At 22.7% G+C, this 18,936-nt stretch overlaps 5 protein-coding genes across 24 annotated transcripts in view; 3 read left to right on the top strand and 2 right to left on the bottom strand.

The window, feature by feature from the left end:
• The window catches only part of LOC107994675 (protein scalloped), a 176,814-nt gene extending 172,289 nt beyond the window's left edge, over window positions 1-4,525 (top strand). For all 19 annotated transcript variants that reach the window (XM_062078431.1, XM_062078399.1, XM_062078484.1 and 16 more), the window contains one exon: window positions 275-4,525. In XM_062078431.1, the coding sequence (XP_061934415.1) occupies window positions 275-388 (114 nt within the window). In that variant the 3' untranslated portion in view covers window positions 389-4,525. The remainder of the gene's footprint in view (window positions 1-274) is intronic.
• A 384-nt stretch (window positions 4,526-4,909) lies between these two features.
• LOC107994691 (arginine--tRNA ligase, cytoplasmic) lies at window positions 4,910-7,869 on the top strand. Its single transcript, XM_017051699.3, has 8 exons — window positions 4,910-5,203; window positions 5,346-5,501; window positions 5,587-5,812; window positions 5,877-6,301; window positions 6,406-6,547; window positions 6,627-6,886; window positions 6,961-7,153; window positions 7,226-7,869. The coding sequence occupies exons 1-8, from the start codon at window positions 5,156-5,158 to the stop codon at window positions 7,798-7,800; spliced, it is 2,025 nt and encodes a 674-aa protein (XP_016907188.1). The 5' UTR covers window positions 4,910-5,155; the 3' UTR covers window positions 7,801-7,869.
• A 1,484-nt stretch (window positions 7,870-9,353) lies between these two features.
• LOC107994969 (leucine--tRNA ligase, cytoplasmic) lies at window positions 9,354-16,965 on the top strand. 2 transcript variants are annotated; one of them, XM_017052171.3, is made up of 16 exons: window positions 9,354-9,654; window positions 10,054-10,266; window positions 10,361-10,573; window positions 10,659-10,820; window positions 10,932-11,176; window positions 11,236-11,461; window positions 11,542-11,760; window positions 11,884-12,337; window positions 12,407-12,545; window positions 12,684-12,954; window positions 13,037-13,284; window positions 13,358-13,592; window positions 13,727-13,984; window positions 14,091-14,306; window positions 14,403-14,631; window positions 14,703-16,965. In XM_017052171.3, the coding sequence occupies exons 1-16, from the start codon at window positions 9,652-9,654 to the stop codon at window positions 14,918-14,920; spliced, it is 3,549 nt and encodes a 1,182-aa protein (XP_016907660.1). In that variant the 5' UTR covers window positions 9,354-9,651; the 3' UTR covers window positions 14,921-16,965. The 2 variants fall into 2 exon arrangements, with proteins under 2 accessions (XP_016907660.1, XP_028521055.1); XM_028665254.2 differs by lacking the exon at window positions 9,354-9,654 and having other exon boundaries at window positions 10,129-10,266; window positions 10,389-10,573.
• On the bottom strand, window positions 15,596-18,534 carry LOC107994995 (uncharacterized). The gene has a single exon (XM_017052209.3). It carries the CDS (start codon window positions 18,532-18,534, stop codon window positions 17,572-17,574), a length of 963 nt encoding a protein of 320 aa, XP_016907698.2. The 3' UTR covers window positions 15,596-17,571.
• LOC133665591 (homocysteine S-methyltransferase YbgG-like) lies at window positions 15,682-16,641 on the bottom strand. The gene has a single exon (XM_062082509.1). The coding sequence runs from the start codon at window positions 16,639-16,641 to the stop codon at window positions 15,682-15,684; it is 960 nt and encodes a 319-aa protein (XP_061938493.1).
• Window positions 18,535-18,936: the final 402 nt, after the last annotated feature.

Raw genomic sequence — 18,936 nt, 5'->3', positions numbered from 1 at the left:
GTTTATATATAAATAAAATTATAAACAAAATTGTGAAAATTAAAATATGTATCGTGAATTAGTGGAAATTTGAAAATAAAATGAATTTCGCATATTTCCTGGTATTTATATATATAATTTTAAATTTTAACTTAAAATTTTTTATTCCTAAAATATGAAATCTTTCATAATCTAAATAAGATCGTTCGTAAATTTTTTATTTTAATTTTAATTGTTTAAATTTTTTTATAAATTATTTTAATATTTATAATTATCTGTTTTCTTTTAATTGCAGGTTGTAACGAACAGGGATACGCAGGAAACGTTGTTATGTACAGCATACGTGTTTGAAGTGTCGACGTCCGAGCACGGTGCACAACATCACATATACAGATTGATCAAGGACTAGCCTGCTTGAACCTGCTCGCCATGCAGCCATCCACCCCCCATCAGTGCCTACCATCACATAAAAAAAATCATCCATACGCGCATATACACGTCTACACACAAAAATGTTAACCCTTTGAAGCAATATAGTTATATCATTGTGATATCACATTTTTATATTATTTTATAGATTTTTCTTATCCTTAACCAAGGACATAAATATAGTATTTACATGTAGAATAAATATGATATTTATATCACGTATTAAATGATTAACAAAATTTGATTTTAATTGATTTGTATATGAAATATGTAAATGTAAATTTCTATAATTTAATTTTTCTCTTTTCTTTTTTTTCTTTTTTTAATCGATTATAAACGATTGATAATCTTGAATATCTTTTTTGAACGCTTCATGGGGTTAAGCGTTAATACATAATTGTAAACACGCTATCTACTATACATAGATACATTTCGCATCTATGTGTAATAAAGGTTCCATTGAAAATGTTCTGTTATCAAAAGAAAAAAAGGAAAAAATAATACGTAGAGTCATGTGTTTTTACGTTTATTTTAATGATAGAAAATATTTAATTATTGAGAGATTTGATTATTGTATAAATATATTTTTATTTACAAATTTGAGATTTATACGTGATTTTTAATCAAATTATAATTTTTAATTCTTTTTTTTTTTTTTCTCCTCTCTGTATTTTCGAACATTTTCTGTGAAACTCCTTAAAGAGAATTTGGAACACAAATACGTGAATACATTATACACATATACATACACAAACATATATACACCTTTACACGTTAGAAGTACTGGCCAGCCCGAGCTTGAGTTTGATTCAAAACTGAGAAAAGTTGTAATAAAAAAAAAAATAATTGGTACGCGTGTTTTAACGTATCATGGAAAGAATTTCCTGCTTATGGTTTCTGCAGGAAATGCATTCCAGATGACGAAATTGTAAATTTTATATTGAGAAACAGATATAATCGTATATATATTTTATGAATATTCCGTCATTTGCTTGTAAACGATCGAATTCGTCGGGGTTTTAATAAAAGAGATATAATAAAAGTTAAGTTAAAATTGACGACAATAAATTTGGGAAAAAATGAGTATCAGAGATATAGTGTATGTACTAAACGAAGAAGAATAAAAAAATATATATAAAAACATAAAAAAAAAGTGTAAGATGAGAAACAGACTCTGATCTCGGAAAGGCGTGGTACCAACATAATTTAGTATTATAGTTTTATTATTAAATTAGGAAATAGATCAGACAAGACATCCACACACAGATATACATATATTACATATAAGAATATATATGTTAAATATTAATGCAATGATTACGATTTACATTGTTATAAATGATCGTGTATAAAGTTATCTAAGTGATTTCTAAGTTTTAAACGAAATGGAAGTTGAATAGAGAGGTAATGCCATTATGATTTCTTAAGTTTCCTTAATTATATTATCATTATAATTTTTTTTTTTTTTTAATTATCCAAACCGAAAAAGATTGAGAATAACGTTACAACCGAAACCTTAAGTTTTCTTTTATAGAAATGTTTTCTTTCTTTTCATTTTTTTTTTTGTTTTTTTTTTTTTTTTAGTTCTATTACGACTAACAGTAAGAATTTTCGCTGCAGAGCTTTTTAATTCTCAATGATCAGATAAAAGAAAAAAAAGATTTTTATGTACTTCTAAAACTTTTAATAAACTTGCACTTAAAGTTGTGCAAACCCACCCATTCTTAGGCAGCGACACTTAGATTAGAGGGATGTGTTTGTATTTCTTGTAATCATTTTATTTCGTACTCTAAGACCTTTCTTTTTTCTATAGTTCTTACGTAAATGATTTTCTTACTTAGCATATTTTGTTTGTTTTTATCTTTCTATTACACATTTATGATACGAATATATCAGATTTTATTAATTACGTACGCTAGATACGGACAACATCTATCAAATAGAGATACTTTTCTTTAACTTAGTGACATGATCATCTTAATACTTTTTATTAGGAGAATATTAAAATTAAAGTTGAAGAATGTAAAATAAATCTAATCTTTGAGCTTGATTCTCCATTTTTAAAGAGCAACTACGTAATAGTGTGATAAACTTCATCACAGCTCTCTAAATTTGAGCATATATTTAAGAGTTCATACAAAATTTTGCTTGACAATGTGTTTTGTACTTAATTTTATTTTAACATTTCAACGTATGAACCAGAAAAGTTTCATATTATAGATATTCTGTTTTACAACTTTTCAATAACAATTATGTAAGAGAGTAAAGGACCATTAAAATCTTATGCAATTAATTTTATTTAGTCACATCTCTCGCAGAGACTATATACATGTAAATGCACAGAAAACTTTTTATATATTCTTTAATCTGATCAATTGCCTGTTCTGAAACAGGACTTGCCTATATGGAGCAGTGAATGTTAAGATAATACAGGAAAGAATCATGTATACTTTAAGGAAATAATTAATACTTACTTTATTCTTTACTTTAATTAACTTTTATGCAACAAGTGGCAATGTATTTTGATCTCTCTTTTAGTCAGAAATATGTCGCTTTTTATTTGGGGTGAGAATTAAATTCGTTAAGTGATTGACTGAATAACGAAGGAACTTATATATTTAAATAATAATGTATATGGCTTTCGTTCAATAACTGGCAGCTTTCACAATTTTCACAGTTTTTACTTATTGTTACCTTTTTTTTTCTTTTTTTTTTTTCTCTTTATAATTGATTATAAGTTTCGTTTTTACACATTATATCTATAAATCGTAATTTTACTAAATTGTGTGTATATTAAGGTAGAATTGGAATCATTAAGATGATTTTATATGATATCAGAAAATTTAATTACTTGTTTTTATCAGTAGTATATACGTAGATAACAAGAAAAAGAAAAATATTTTTCTGCGATTTAAATCAATAAAAATAAATATATGCGCTATAGTAAAAATTATTTTGTTTAATATTAATTAATCAAAAAAAATATCTAATGATTCTAATTCTGCCCGTGATAAATTGTTATTATAAAAGCAAGAAATTATGCAATATATTTAGAAAATACTCAAATGTTTTTGGTTATGCGAATTTTTATTTTAAAGAAAAATCATGAAGAAAAAAAATAGGAGGAGTTTGAAATCGCAAAAAGGAGCACCGACACTAATATTATTAACATTAACGAATAATGATTTTAAAGTAAGCGAATTACATTTATAAGGAAAGATTATGAAAATATATATTTATCTATGTCTTCTGTGAAGATAGAAAATAGCACTCTCTCACTCTATATTGATGATATCAGAAAAATAAAGAAAAAATTGAAATCCATAAAGATACAAACGCAGAAGTAGATTAGGGAGAAAATGGAAGAATTCGCACTGTACACAATACATGATATGATTGATGACAAACCGACGAAATTTGTTAAATACTTTGTACATATTTACATAAAGATCATCAAAAGAAAAGTTCCAGTACATTTTGTGTATTACATAAAGTACTTTGGCGAAAACAAATATTAATTACTTGTCATTTGTAAATCGAATTTTCGAAATTAAAAACACTAAAATTTTTGTCTATATTTTCATAGAGATTCATATATAAAAATCATTTATTTAATTAAAATTAAAATAATAGCATAAATTTCTCAATAGTTGAAATATTAGAATTTTTTAATGAATAATTAAAATATTTAACAAATAATTCGTTTAATCAGATTTTTTAAATTATCTGTTAAACTTTATAAAAATATCCTCTCTATGAAAACATTGACTATATTTCTTATAGCATATTGCTAAAGTATATATGAAAATTAAAAAAACTGGTATCTATTTACAATTTATATTTCTTCATATCCTGGAACTGCCATATCAAAGAATTGAGCTTGAATATAAGAATGATTAAATGGAATATTGATCAGAAAGAATGGAATCTACCTGTATATTATCATAAATAAAACGAAACGAGGATCAAAGTAGTTGATTTAACAAGTAAATAAAGAACGAAATGATATATCATTAAATTAGAGGTTTAAAAATATAATAGAATTCAGTATATGTACAGTATTTGAAAAACATGTTTATAATTTGTATGGAAAATAAATAATTGATATAAAAAGAAACTATTTTCCCTGTATTTACCTTTAATTATTTTTAATTATTTAATAAAAAAATATTAATTTTATTTCAAATTCTATAATTATAGATAACTACCTTCATAATTTATCTTAATATGAACAATTTATAATATTTTATTTTTTTATGATTTTATTAATTTTATTTTTAATTTATTTACATTTATTTATTTCTAAAAAAAAGTTAATATTTATATTATTATTACTTAAATAAATTTATTTTTAATTATGATTTGACAAATATATTGATTATAATATTTATTAAGTACAGTATAGGATACCTAGTATAATTTATTGAATAAATATGAAATAAAAAAAAATGTTTCAATTTATAAATAAAAGCGCGCTGATTTAAACGAAAACATCTAATTCAGAAAATATACATATTTGTATATATGTATATAAAATTATGGGTATTGAATTTTTAAAATATTTTTCTTATATTAAATTTGATTTTATACGTTATTTATAATTTTAATTTATTATTTATTAATAATTTATTATATTGTAAAAATATATTTTCTATCTAATATATAAAGTATAAGGATTTTTGAAAGATCCACGTGTATTATTTTTGTACAAAAGTAAACCTTTTATTGAAAGTAAATCTTTAATACGATGTCTACTGTAAATTTAGAAAATTTCCATAAAAGAGCAGCTGCTGCGGTAAATTAAATTATTTATTTACATTAATTATTTTATAAAAATTTTATCATTTTTATAAAAATATAATCTGAGATTGTCAAATAATCCTTATAGGTTATAATATTCATTATTACACACACATATATATATATATATTTTACAGGAAGAAGAAATAGCTTTTTTAAAAAAAGAAATTGAGCTTCTACGACAAAATATTACTACTAACAATTCGAAAATAAATTCTATATCTGAAGATGAATATATAAAATTAGAACAAGAAAATATAAAACTAAAACATAGGGTGGCTATTTTAAAAAGGGTTTGTACAATTAACTTCACTTAAAAGCTCTAAATAACTTTTATTATTGTGAATAAAATAATATATTTTTGTTTAATTTATATAGACCATTGAAACTGAACGAGCAAAATCAGAAAGCAAAACAAAAACAATAGAGAACAATGCTGTTAGTATATATGATACATTATATAATTTATTTGAAAAAGCAATTTCAACTGCATATCCAAATGTTTGTGAACCTCCAGTAATTATATCAATTAGTACCAATCCAAAATTTGGAGATTATCAATGTAACAGTGCTATGCCACTTTGTAAACAACTCAATAATGATGGTAAGAAATAATATTAATATTATTAGAGAACTATTAAAGTACATATATATTTATATCTATATAGGAATTCAAACAAAACCACGAGATGTTGCAAACAATATTATGTCAAAAATAGAAGAATCAAGCTTAGTCTCTAAATTAGAAGTTGCTGGTGCAGGTTTTATAAATATCTATTTAAAAAAAGAATTTACACAAATAATTTTAACTACTTTAGTAAAAAATGGAAAAGTATTTCCACCTTATACAAAAAAACAGAGAGTGATTGTAGATTTCTCAAGTCCTAATATTGCTAAAGAAATGCATGTTGGACATCTAAGATCTACTATAATTGGAGATAGTATTGCAAGATTGTTAGAATTTTTAGGACATGATGTATTAAGAATAAATCATGTTGGTGATTGGGGCACACAATTTGGAATGTTGATAGCTCATCTTCAAGATAGATTTCCTGATTATTTAACTATATCTCCACCTATTATAGATCTCCAAGTAATTTTAAATAATTTTAAATATATTTTTGTTTTATAATTCGTTTTTATAAATATATTATATTTACAAATTATTATTCTAATAAGTTGTTATAAAAATTATAGAGCTTTTATAAAGAATCAAAGGCAAGATTTGACGAAGACGAAGAATTTAAAAAACGTGCTTATAACTGTGTTGTTAAATTACAAGCATTCGATCCTGAAATGACGAAAGCATGGCAATTAATTTGTGACGTTTCAAGGAAAGGTAAAATAATTAATATTGTAAAATTAAATAAAATATTTTTAATCTCAATGTATAAAATATAACTATGTTTTAAATATAGAATTCGAGAAGATATATATTCGTCTAGATATTAATTTAATAGAAAGAGGAGAATCTTTTTATCAAAAACATATGGAAGTCATAGTCAAAGATTTAGAAGCAAAAGGATTATTAGAAGATGATGAAGGACGAAAAATAATGTGGGGTAAACGTAATAGTGAAATTCCTTTAACCATTGTCAAATCTGATGGTGGTTTTACTTATGATACATCAGATATGGCGGCACTTAAACAACGTATAGAAGAAGAAAGAGCAAATTGGGTATTTTTATATATATTTTAGCATAAAATTAATAAAATATTCTATCTTTATTTTTCATTATTCTATTTTTACAGATAATATATGTAACAGATGCTGGTCAAGCTAAGCATTTTCAAATACTAAAAAGTTGTGGTGAGCGAGCAGGAATTATAAAAAGTTACCATAGAGTGGATCATGTTGGATTTGGTGTTGTTCTTGGTAAAGATAAAAAGAAATTTAAAACAAGATCAGGTGATACAGTAAAATTAAGTGAATTACTTGACGAAGGTATTTTTCTATGTACCATTAAATATTGCATTATATAATTAATATTTTTAAAATTTTTATCTCTTATTTAAGGTTTAAAGAGAGCATTGGATAAACTAAAAGAAAAAGAACGCGATAAAATACTCACAGAAGAAGAATTAAAAATTGCACAAGAATCTATTGCTTATGGATGTATAAAATATGCAGACTTATCACATAATAGAAACCACGAATATGTATTTTCCTTTGATAAAATGTTGGAAGATAAAGGCAATACTGCTGTATATTTATTATATGCTTTAACAAGAATACGTTCTATTGCAAGAGCAGCCAATATTACACAAAATAAATTGCAAGAATTGGCACAAAGTAATCAAATATCATTGGAGCATGAAAAGGAGTGGAAGTTAGCAAAAGTATTAATTAAATTTGCTGATGTATTAATTAAAATTACAAAAGATTTATACCTACATCAATTATGCGAATATTGTTATGAAATCTCATGTGCTTTTAGTGAATTTTATGATAATTGTTATTGTGTTGAAAAAAATGAACTTGGAGAAATAGTAAATATAAATATTGGTCGCATGCTTTTAACCGAAGCTACTGCTATTATAATGGAAAAATGTTTTTCAATACTAGGCTTAAAACCGGTTGCGCGTATGTAAACATATTTATACATATAATATAAAATAATAATAAAAACCATACTCTTTATAGAAATATAAAAATAAAAATGATATTTTTTGAAACCTTTATAAGGATAAATCTATAAAAATTATATCAAACAAAACAATTTTGTCCATGTTTACACTAAGAATAAATCTAAACAAAGCTGATAAATAGAAAGATAAAGATAGAATACAAAAAATAAAAAAGTAATAATACACTATTAATGCTATTTCTAAATGTCACAAATGAAACAAGAAAAAGAATATGAAAAGGACAGGAATAAAAATATTGCAATCAGCATCATCCCTAGAGTATCATAAATGAAATATATAAAGAAAAGACAGAAAATGATATGAGCAAGATAGAAATAAAACAAGAATTAACTGTTAGTGTCATCTATTAATTACTTCTAGAAAATGATTCCGGGAAAATGTCTTTAATATAAAAAAAACTAATAGTCAATTTTTATTCTATCTTTATCCTTCTTTTATTTTCTATTCTTTTTTTATATGTTTCATTTGCAATATTCTGAAAATAATATTGATTTCAATATTCTTATATTATGTCTTGTAGAATACTTTTCTTGACTATTCATTTTATCTACAATATTTAAAAATGGCGTTAATAATCAATTCGTATCTTATCCATTATTTACTTTTAATATATGATTATATAGAAGACACTAGATATAGGAGAAATAGAAAAAAAAAGAATAATAATATTTCGACTTACATGATGCAATATTTTTTTGAAAAACAATTTTATAAAAAATGCCGACATGTACCATTATCAATTGATAGCAAAATAATGAAAAATGACATTTTAAAAACGAACCTTCTATTCTAAGAGATAAATATGCACAAAAATATTTTTAAAATTAAAATATATATTTTTAAATTTAAAATTTAAAATTTAAAATTAAAAAAATTATTGAAAAAATGATTAAAAATCCAAAAAAATAAATAAAAAATTGCCTAAGTATATAAAAGATAAATATTATTTTACAAATAAATAAATATATATATATATATATAAGAATTTTTGGAAATTTCATTATCTCTTATACAATTATATTTTTTAATATAAAATTGAATATAAAATTTGGATTATTATATTTATTAAAAATTATTATATTTATTAAACTATTGCATTTAATTTTTATTATATATAAATTATATTCATATGCTAATAAATATAATAATTCATTCTAATTTTATTTTGGTCAAATTATTTTTAATAAATGATCGTTTAAAAATGTTGTCAAATATATCATATGATATGTATTCATTAAGCATTTGATTTTTTTTTAAATTGTTATTCAACTCAAAATAGAAAAATATAATTATTAAATTATAATTATTGTAATAAATATAATAAAATAGAAGAGATAAATAAAGATATTTTTCATTTTTTATATATACTAATTTTTATATTTTATATTTTATAATTACATTAAACTTGATTTTTATGAATCTTAATAATTATTTCATTGGTTGGATTCTGTAGCCATTATGAGCTAAAATCAATATCATATTTCTAAATTTATATCAATCAAATTTATATCATAGAAACCTATAAAATGGTCGAAAAATATATACATTACATTTTTTGATTTTATATTATATCTCTAAGATAATAATTTCATAAAACATAATATATCTTGATATATGACGTGAATATATGTAATGTTATAATTGGAAGCGATAGCAGTAAAGTTTATATTTTCCTGTGTTGCATCATCTATGATTTATAAACTTCTAAACCTGTTAACTTCATGCAGAAGTATTTGATACGTGGTATTCGATACTTAATCTTATAAAGTAACTTGGATTTTATTATATAAAAAAATGGTAAATGTTAAAATTATTCATTGTTTCTGTATTTAAACAAAATCTAAATCATAATAATAAAATCATTAATAAATCATCAATATAAATAATTAAATATAAATAATAGTACAAAAATGTTAACTGTAAGAAATTCAAATATATTTTTTTTTATGAATATCTTTTTGAATATTTTTTTAAAGATTGAAATTATTTTATTTTTTTATTAATTTTTTTCTATAGATTAAATTGTATTGTTATATAATTTTTTAGAAAAAATATATCATGATTATAAATTCATTTATAATAAAATTAATTTTTATAATATAAATTTTAATCTAGAATAAAATAAAAAATATTTTAATATTATTAAATTACTATTTCAATAACATTTAAGATGTTATTTATAATTGTTTCTAATAGACAACAGAAAGAAAGGGAACATTTAAAGTAGAATATCTTCAAAAAATTGAAAAAGATATTCAAGCTATATGGGAAGAAAGAAAAATATATGAAGAAGATGCACCTTTGGAACCAAGGAAAAATTCTGATGAGAAATTTCTTGCAACATTTCCTTTTCCTTATATGAATGGAAGACTTCATCTTGGTCATACATTTTCATTATCAAAATGTGAAGTAAGTATATCACAGAAATATTTAATGAAATAAATTTAATGAAAATATATATATAAATTGAAGAAATTTTATAATTTATTTTATAATTTTATAGTTTGCAATACGATACAATCGTCTTTTAGGAAAAAAAGTTCTTTTCCCATTTGGGTTTCATTGCACTGGTATGCCTATTAAAGCATGTGCCGATAAATTGAAAAGAGAAATGGAATTATATGGTTATCCACCAGAATTTCCTAAGAATGAAGAAAAAATTAAAGAAGAAATTAAAGATGATATAGTAATAAAAGATAAAAGCAAAGGAACAAAGGTAAAATTATTATATAAAATATTCTATATAATAATTTTATAAATATTCTTATATTCTTAATTTTTAAATAATAATTATTTTTTAGAGTAAAGCAATTGCAAAAACTGCTAATGCAAAATATCAGTGGCAAATTATGCAAATGCTTGGTTTAAAAAATGAAGATATAAAAAACTTTGCTGATGCTTCATATTGGTTAGATTATTTTCCTCCTCTTGGTGTAAAAGATATTAAATCAATTGGATTACATGTAAGTCATATAATTTTTTTTTAACAAATATAATATAATATGATAATTAATTAATAAATAATATATAGTATAATAATTGAAGAATATAAGAAAATATGGAATTAATTCAAGGTGGATTGGCGTAGAACATTTATTACAACTGATGCAAATCCATTTTTTGATTCATTTGTACGTTGGCAATTTCAACATTTAAAAAATAGAAACAAAATAAAATATGGAAAGAGATATACAATTTATTCACCAAAAGATGGACAACCTTGTATGGATCATGATAGATCATCTGGAGAAGGTGTGGAGTTACAGGAATATACTTTAATTAAAATGAAATTACAAGAACCTTATCCTTCAAGTTTGAAGTAGGTATTATATAATTTACAAAATTTGCTTTAAATATTAAACATATATGTTCTTACAGATCTCTTTCTGGAAAACCAGTTTATTTAGTTGCTGCTACTTTAAGACCAGAAACTATGTATGGTCAAACAAATTGTTGGATTCATCCAGATATAAATTATATTGCTTATGTATTGCCAAATGGAGATGTTTATATTTCAACAGAAAGAGCTGCTCGAAATATGGCATATCAAGATTTTTTTGAAGAGGAAGGAAAAATACCAATTGTATTAAAATTTACTGGAAAAGTAATATTCTTTTTATTATTTATGAGAAAAATTGCTTATATTATATATTATATATAAAATAATAAATATAAAATTAATAGGAAATATTAGGATTACCATTAGAAGCACCTCTTACAAATTACAAAGTGATTTATACTTTACCAATGTTAACTATTAAAGAAGATAAAGGTACTGGAATTGTTACTTCTGTACCTAGTGACTCCCCTGATGATTATGCAGCTTTAATAGATTTAAAAAAAAAACAAGCTCTCAGGGAAAAATATAATATAACTGATGATATGGTATTCTCTTATGATCCTGTAAGTTTAATATCTATAATTATAATAATAATATATTATAATATATTATAATAATAAAAATAAATTATAAAATTAATAAAATGATAAAAATAATTATATATTAATTAAAATTATATATATTAGATACCTATTATTGAAGTACCAGAATTTGGTAACTTATGTGCAGTAACTTTATATGATAAATTAAAAATTCAATCTCAAAATGATAAAGTTAAATTATTACAAGCTAAAGAAATGGCATATCTAAAAGGATTTTATGATGGTGTTTTGCTAGTTGGTCAATATAAAGGAAACAAAGTTCAAGATGTTAAAAAATATGTTCAAAAGGAATTAATAAATGAAGGAAAAGCAGTTATATATTATGAACCTGAGAAAACTATAATTTCAAGATCAAATGATGAATGTGTAGTAGCTTTATGTAATCAATGGTATTTAGACTATGGAGAAGAAACTTGGAAAAGAGAAGCAATAGAAGCCTTAAATAACCTTAATACTTTTCATGATGAAGTGAGAAAAAATTTTATGGCTTGTCTTAATTGGTTACATGAGTATGCATGTTCAAGAACTTATGGACTTGGTAAGATAATAATTAAATAAAAAATATGACAATTTTTGTATCATATATTTTTATAGATATAAATTCTAGGTACTAAATTACCATGGGATGAAAATTGGTTAATAGAATCACTCTCAGATTCAACAATTTATATGGCTTATTATACTGTGGCGCATTTATTGCAAGGAGGAACATTTAAAGGCGATAAACCAAATAGTTATAACATAAAGTAAAATTTCAAAATCATTTTAAACAATTATTAATTGTGCAATTATTTACTATAAAATTAATTTCTTATTAAATTAATTAAATTATTTTTATTAATGCAAAATATTCTGCATATAAAATATTTTATATTTATATTTAGGCCTGATGAAATGACATCTGAAGTATGGGATTATATTTTTTTTAAAGATACAAAATATCCCGAAACGAAAATAAAGAAAGAGGCATTAGATCATATGCGACGTGAATTTAATTATTGGTATCCAGTAGATTTACGAGTATCTGGAAAAGATTTAGTACAAAATCATTTAACATTCTTTATTTATAATCATATTGCAATCTGGCCTAAGCAACCTGAATTGTGGCCAAAAGGAATAAGAGTAAATGGACATTTACTTTTAAACTCATCGAAGGTGAAAAATATAATTTTATAATTTAATTAAGTATCTTATAAATATTGACAAAAATTTATAAATTACATGTATGGTTTATTAGATGTCTAAATCAGAAGGCAATTTTCTAACACTTGCTGAAGCCATAGAAAAATTTTCAGCAGATGGCACGCGACTGTGTCTGGCTGATTCTGGCGATTCAATAGAAGATGCTAATTTTGTAGAAAGTACAGCTGATGCTGGAATTCTTAGATTATATACCTTTATTGAATGGGTTAAAGAAGTGTTAGCTTCAAAAGATATTTTTAGACAAGGAAAACCATATACATTTAATGATAAAGTTTTTGAAAGGTATTTATTAAAATATTCATTTGCTTTCAGTTTGTAATTCATATTATTTAATTAAATTTTTAATTAAATTTAGTGAAATAAATCAAAAAATACAAGAAACTGAAGAGAATTACTCAAAAATGTTATATAAAGAAGCTCTAAAAACAGGATTCTTTGAATTACAAGCAGTAAGAGATAAATATTTACAATTGAGTGCTTTAGATGGTATTAATTGGATATTAATTATGAAATATATAGAATTTCAAATTATTCTTTTATCTCCAATTTGTCCACATGTAACGGAACATATATGGACATTAATTGGTAAAGTAAGTATATTATATTTAATGTGCAATTTTATGCAATGATTAATCAAATTAAAAAATTAATTAAATTAATAATAAAATAATAATAATGTACTAATAATATACTATCTTCTATATATATACTATCTTTTCAATAGGAAGATAGTATATTAAATGCTAGATGGCCTCAGGTAGGTTTCATAGATAAAGTACTTATAAAATCATCACAATATCTTATGGATGCTGCACATTCATTTAGAATAATGTTAAAAAATTATTTAACTCCTAAAAAAACACAAAAAGGAAAAACTGAAACATTAACTATAGAAAAACCTACCGAGGGAATAATTTGGATAGCTAAAACATATCCTCCTTGGCAAAGTACTGTTTTAACTGTGATGAAAAATTTATATCTTGTAAGTAATAATTCTATTTATAATAATTTTGACATTATATATATATATAAATAAATAAATTATATAATATATTAATAATATATTAATTTTTATTCATTACATACAGAAAAATAACAATAATTTACCAGAAAATAAAATTATAGCAGTAGAATTGGGAAAATATCAAGAATTAAAAAAATATATGAAACGATTAATGCCATTTGTACAAGTTGTAAGAGAAAAAATTCAACTTGCTGGATTAAATGCATTTAATTTAACCTTAGATTTTGATGAATTTAAAGTTCTTCAAGATAATAAAAAGTATCTTGAAAATACTTTAGATGTAAGTGTTTTAGATGTAAATTTTGATATATTCTATTTTATATTTTTTATTAAAATTTGTTTTATCTGATAATCTTTTATTCATATTTATATGTAGCTAGAAAATATTGTGATAAAATATACGAATGAAGCTTCAGAAAAAACGAGAGAAGAATGTTGTCCAGGTGCTCCTTATATGAATTTTTCTGTTAAACTTGGAATTCCAGTATTCATTATAAATCCACAAAAATATAATGGTTTATTTGGAATGACCATTAAAATAGCAAATGCAGATACTGTAGAAAATATTATATCACGAATATCAAAAGATAGTAAACTTATAAAAAGTATGAAATTAATCAATATTATCATTTAATTATTGAATATTATTTATTCATTGAAGTATTTATTTTTATAGATCCATCATTAATATCGTTATATCGTTACAATGATCCTGTATTAGGACCTAGGAATAAACCTACAACTGAAAATATATTAAAAGGTAAAACTTTAATTCCACCTAATTCTGTATTTAATGTTGATATGGAAAGCAAAAATATTAGTGTAGATGTAGAAGGAATTACATATAATATAGGTAATGAATTAATTTATATTTACCAATCTCTGGAAAATTAAATATATTCAGAATTAATATAAAATATTTTATATAAAATATTTATATATAATTTTTTATAATAATGAATGACAAATATTCTACATGATTTTTAAAAAATATATAAGATCTTTAAATTCGTATTTTTTTTATTATTTAAATTAAAAATTCTATTGTTCATGAAATGTAAATATTATTTACAAAATATATATAATAAAATTTATATTATAATATAAAAATTAATTTATTTTGAAAAAAAAAATAAATTTTTGAAAAATAAAAAAATTTATATTTTTCTTCTTATATAAAATATTTTCTTATATAAAATATGAATATACATTTATTATCTGATTTAGATATAAAGAATATTTAAGGATTTTAATTTATTGTAATTATTTCATTATAATTTGTTAATAATAATGAAATATAATTTTTAATAAATTTTTTTATAATTTCTTTTTACATAATATTATATATTTATCATATTTTTTATTATTTTATTTGATACTTTATTTGATACTTGTTAAAAAAAAGGATTATGTAAAAAAAATATACTTCTGAAATTTATATAATATTTATATTTTTATGTTTTAATAATAAAATGAATTTCTTTTAATATTTATGTATAAATATAATTCAAAAGAGATAAAAGAAAGAAAATATTTTTTATTAGCATCAAGTTTAAAAATATTTTAATATTTGAATTTTTGATTTATTTTTATTTTGCATTATGTATGATTATTTATATATTACACATTTACAACATATAATACAATTTAAGCATTTAATTTCTTTTCCATTTCTCTACCTCTAATCGTATTTTCTTTATATCAGTGGCATTTGTTCTACAGCATCCACCTATATACCGAACACCTAAAGTAAGCCACTCATATATAAATTCATGTAAAGAACATTCTTCATCTTTTATTATCCAACCATTTTCTATTGTATATTTTTCACCACTATTGGGATATACTACCAATGGTACAAATTCTTGCTTGTTATTTTCATTAATTCCTTTTAATAATTTAGTTACATTTTGTGGTGCAGTACAATTGACTCCAATTGCTAAAATTTGTTTTGGTAAAGCTTTTCTATAACATTGCATTGCAATTTGTTGAAAATTAGTTCCATCTGCTATACTTTTTCCATCATTGCAACATGAAAAAGATAACCAAGCTTTACTATTTGGATACTCTTTTAATAATTTAATCAATGCTTCTGCTTCTTGTTTACATGGAATTGTTTCTATAGCTAATATATGAACACCATTATCTATCAATTTTTGAATACGTGGTCTATGCCAATTTATAAGAAATTCTTCTGTTACATTTGAACAATATTTGCCACTATATTCTGAAGCATCATGTAAACAAGCTCCATATGGTCCAATTGATCCAGCAATCAATGGATTTGCATTTATAACATTAGCTTTATTTTCTATGTCTTTTTTATACAAATTCACAGCTTCTTTAGCATAATCTACAGCTTTAGAAAAGATATCAAGACTTTCTTCTTCTGTAATGTTCATATATTTTGAAAAGCCATCAATAGATGCTTGATAAGTGTTTGTTAAAATTATATCTGCTCCAGCTTTCAAAAAATCCAAATGTGTAGAAATAATTGCATTAGGATTTGTAACAAGGAAACGTGCTGTCCATAATGGATCACCATCTATTGTATCATTAACATGAGTTGCTAATTGTGTAGAAAATCCACCATCTAATACCATCACTTCTTGCATGATTTTCTATTAAAATTATCGTAATTATTAAATATTTTTAATATCAAAAATATCGTTACACACACACATATATAAAAATATATAATTATTTTTGTTTTTTAATCATTTTAAATTGTAAATAATTTTTCTTAATAACGGTGCGTCTTTCACATTGGAAAAACCAAATTTTTATTTATAATTTCGCGCACGTCTTGGCCACTTAAATGTGTTTACAACGTCTGAGGCAACAATTTCTATAATTGACTTCACAAAATATATCTATTCCAAAGTCCATTATGAATCTGTGAGATAAATATTATAAAAATGTGAACAAAATTTCAAATGTAATTATGCTAACAGTTCTTACGTCGTGAAGAGCTTTTATACTAAGAAGATCAGATTTAGTCACGTGTATTGTACGTATTATGATAAATCACGTATTTGTGATATATATATTACATATATATACAACATTTTTAAATGTAACATTATCTTGCATTGGTCTGATAAGCATTAATCAATGTCAATTGATGTCTTTTCTTATACAAATTTGAAGACTAAAGTTATAAACGCTTTTTATAGCGATAAATTTAGATTTTTTTTATCATTGAAATGCAATATCAAATAAATTAGACTAATAAATAATTTGTTTCATAACAAAAGGAGGCATAACAAGATATGTGTAATTAGAATATCTTTAAAATTTAAATATTTTTAAATATTTTTTTTTCGAATATTAATTGAAAAAAATATTTATTTTTTGTAAATAAATAAAATAATAATAATTATTGTATAATTTATTAATTTATATATATATGCTTTTTTATAAAGAATGTAAAATTTATAAATGTTAAAAAATATATAAAACAATATATATAAAATTAAAAATAAAATTAACAAAATTTTAAAAAGCAAAAATAATTAAATTTTTATTTAAAAAAAATTAATCCATTATTTCTCTTTTGATTTCTTGAAATTATTTACTGCTTTCCTAATTGATTTTATATTCTCTGCATACATTCTGCAACATCCTCCAAGATATCGTATTCCAAATTCTAACCATTCAGGAATGAAATTTTCAAGTGGTGCATAACTTTCATTTTTTATCCATCCTTCATTTGGTGAGTAGATTTCACCACTGTTAGGATATGCTATAAGTGGAATAAAATCATTTCCTGATCCCATATTAATATTTTTTAATAAAGGAGTTACATCTTTTGGAGCAATACAATTTACACCAATGGCAACTATTTGTCCTGGTAATGTTTTATAACAACGTGTAGAAAGTTCTTGAAAATTGCTTCCATCTACTATTTTTTGTGTATTTCTTTCACAAGAAAATGAAAGCCATGCTTTAGTATTTGGATATTCTCTTAGAAGTTCAATTATTGCTTCTGCTTCCTGATAGCAAGGTATAGTTTCTAATGCTAATAAATCTATACCAGCATTTATAATAGCATCTATACGCGATTTATGCCATTGAATTATGTTTTCACGAGGTGTTATTTTACCATAAGCTCCATTATATTCTGAACCATCATGTAAACTAGCTCCATATGGCCCACAAGATGCAACAATCATAGGATTTTTATTCTCAACATCATTATTATTTATAACTTCTTTAGTATAATCATTCACTGCAGTTTTAGCAAGATGAACAGCTTTATGTAACAATTTTATACTTTCTTCTTTGCTTATAGATAAATGTTTCATTAGACTAGGAATTGAAGCTTGATATGTATTTGTTTCAATAATATCTGCACCTGCTTTTAAAAAATCCAAATGTGTAGCATATACTGCATTAGGATTTGTTACCAAAAATTTTGATGTCCATAAAGGATCACCATCGACTTTTTCATTAACATGAGTAGATAATTGAGCACCAAATCCACCATCTAAAATCTTAACATTCATTTTTTTTTTTATTACATAAAACGAAATAAAGGTTATCCGATTTCTTTATTATAAAATTACAAAGCAAATATTACATTTATATAATATATTTTAATAATTATTTCAATAAAATGTAATATTATTAATTATTATTAATAATATTTAATAAATTAAAAACATTTCACGATCGAATTCATAGTTATACTGATGAATTCTCTTATCTTTTATCAACCATTTTTTATAACCAATTCGCTGTTTCCATTCAACAGACAGATAACCGCTTTCATCGGAATCAGTCAATAACGTAATTTAATTTATGTTTGCAATTCGAGATTCTTCTATTAAACATTAATTTAAAAAAAATATAATTTATATAATTTTAATTTTTTTTTACAAAAATATTCATCATATTCATGTTATTTT

The sequence above is a fragment of the Apis cerana genome, linkage group LG1, assembly GCF_029169275.1.
Source record: "Apis cerana isolate GH-2021 linkage group LG1, AcerK_1.0, whole genome shotgun sequence".
In the NCBI taxonomy this organism is placed as follows: domain Eukaryota; kingdom Metazoa; phylum Arthropoda; class Insecta; order Hymenoptera; family Apidae; genus Apis; species Apis cerana.
The sequence above is the reverse complement of the archived record's forward strand: the minus strand, read 5'-3'. Positions and strand labels throughout refer to the sequence as shown.

Bases quoted from the DNA above. Each gene is read 5' to 3' on its own strand.
- LOC107994969 (XM_017052171.3), top strand. The intron at 10,574-10,658 runs GTAAAATTATTA...ATTATTTTTTAG, and splicing joins ATAAAAGCAAAGGAACAAAG to AGTAAAGCAATTGCAAAAAC. The intron at 12,955-13,036 runs GTGAAAAATATA...ATGGTTTATTAG, and splicing joins TACTTTTAAACTCATCGAAG to ATGTCTAAATCAGAAGGCAA.
- LOC107994995 (XM_017052209.3), bottom strand. From the start codon at position 18,534: ATGAATGTTAAGATTTTAGATGGTGGATTTGGTGCTCAATTATCTACT.
- LOC133665591 (XM_062082509.1), bottom strand. From the start codon at position 16,641: ATGCAAGAAGTGATGGTATTAGATGGTGGATTTTCTACACAATTAGCA.
- LOC107994691 (XM_017051699.3), top strand. From the start codon at position 5,156: ATGTCTACTGTAAATTTAGAAAATTTCCATAAAAGAGCAGCTGCTGCG. The intron at 6,548-6,626 runs GTAAAATAATTA...TTTTAAATATAG, and splicing joins TTGTGACGTTTCAAGGAAAG to AATTCGAGAAGATATATATT. The intron at 7,154-7,225 runs GTATTTTTCTAT...CTCTTATTTAAG, and splicing joins AAGTGAATTACTTGACGAAG to GTTTAAAGAGAGCATTGGAT.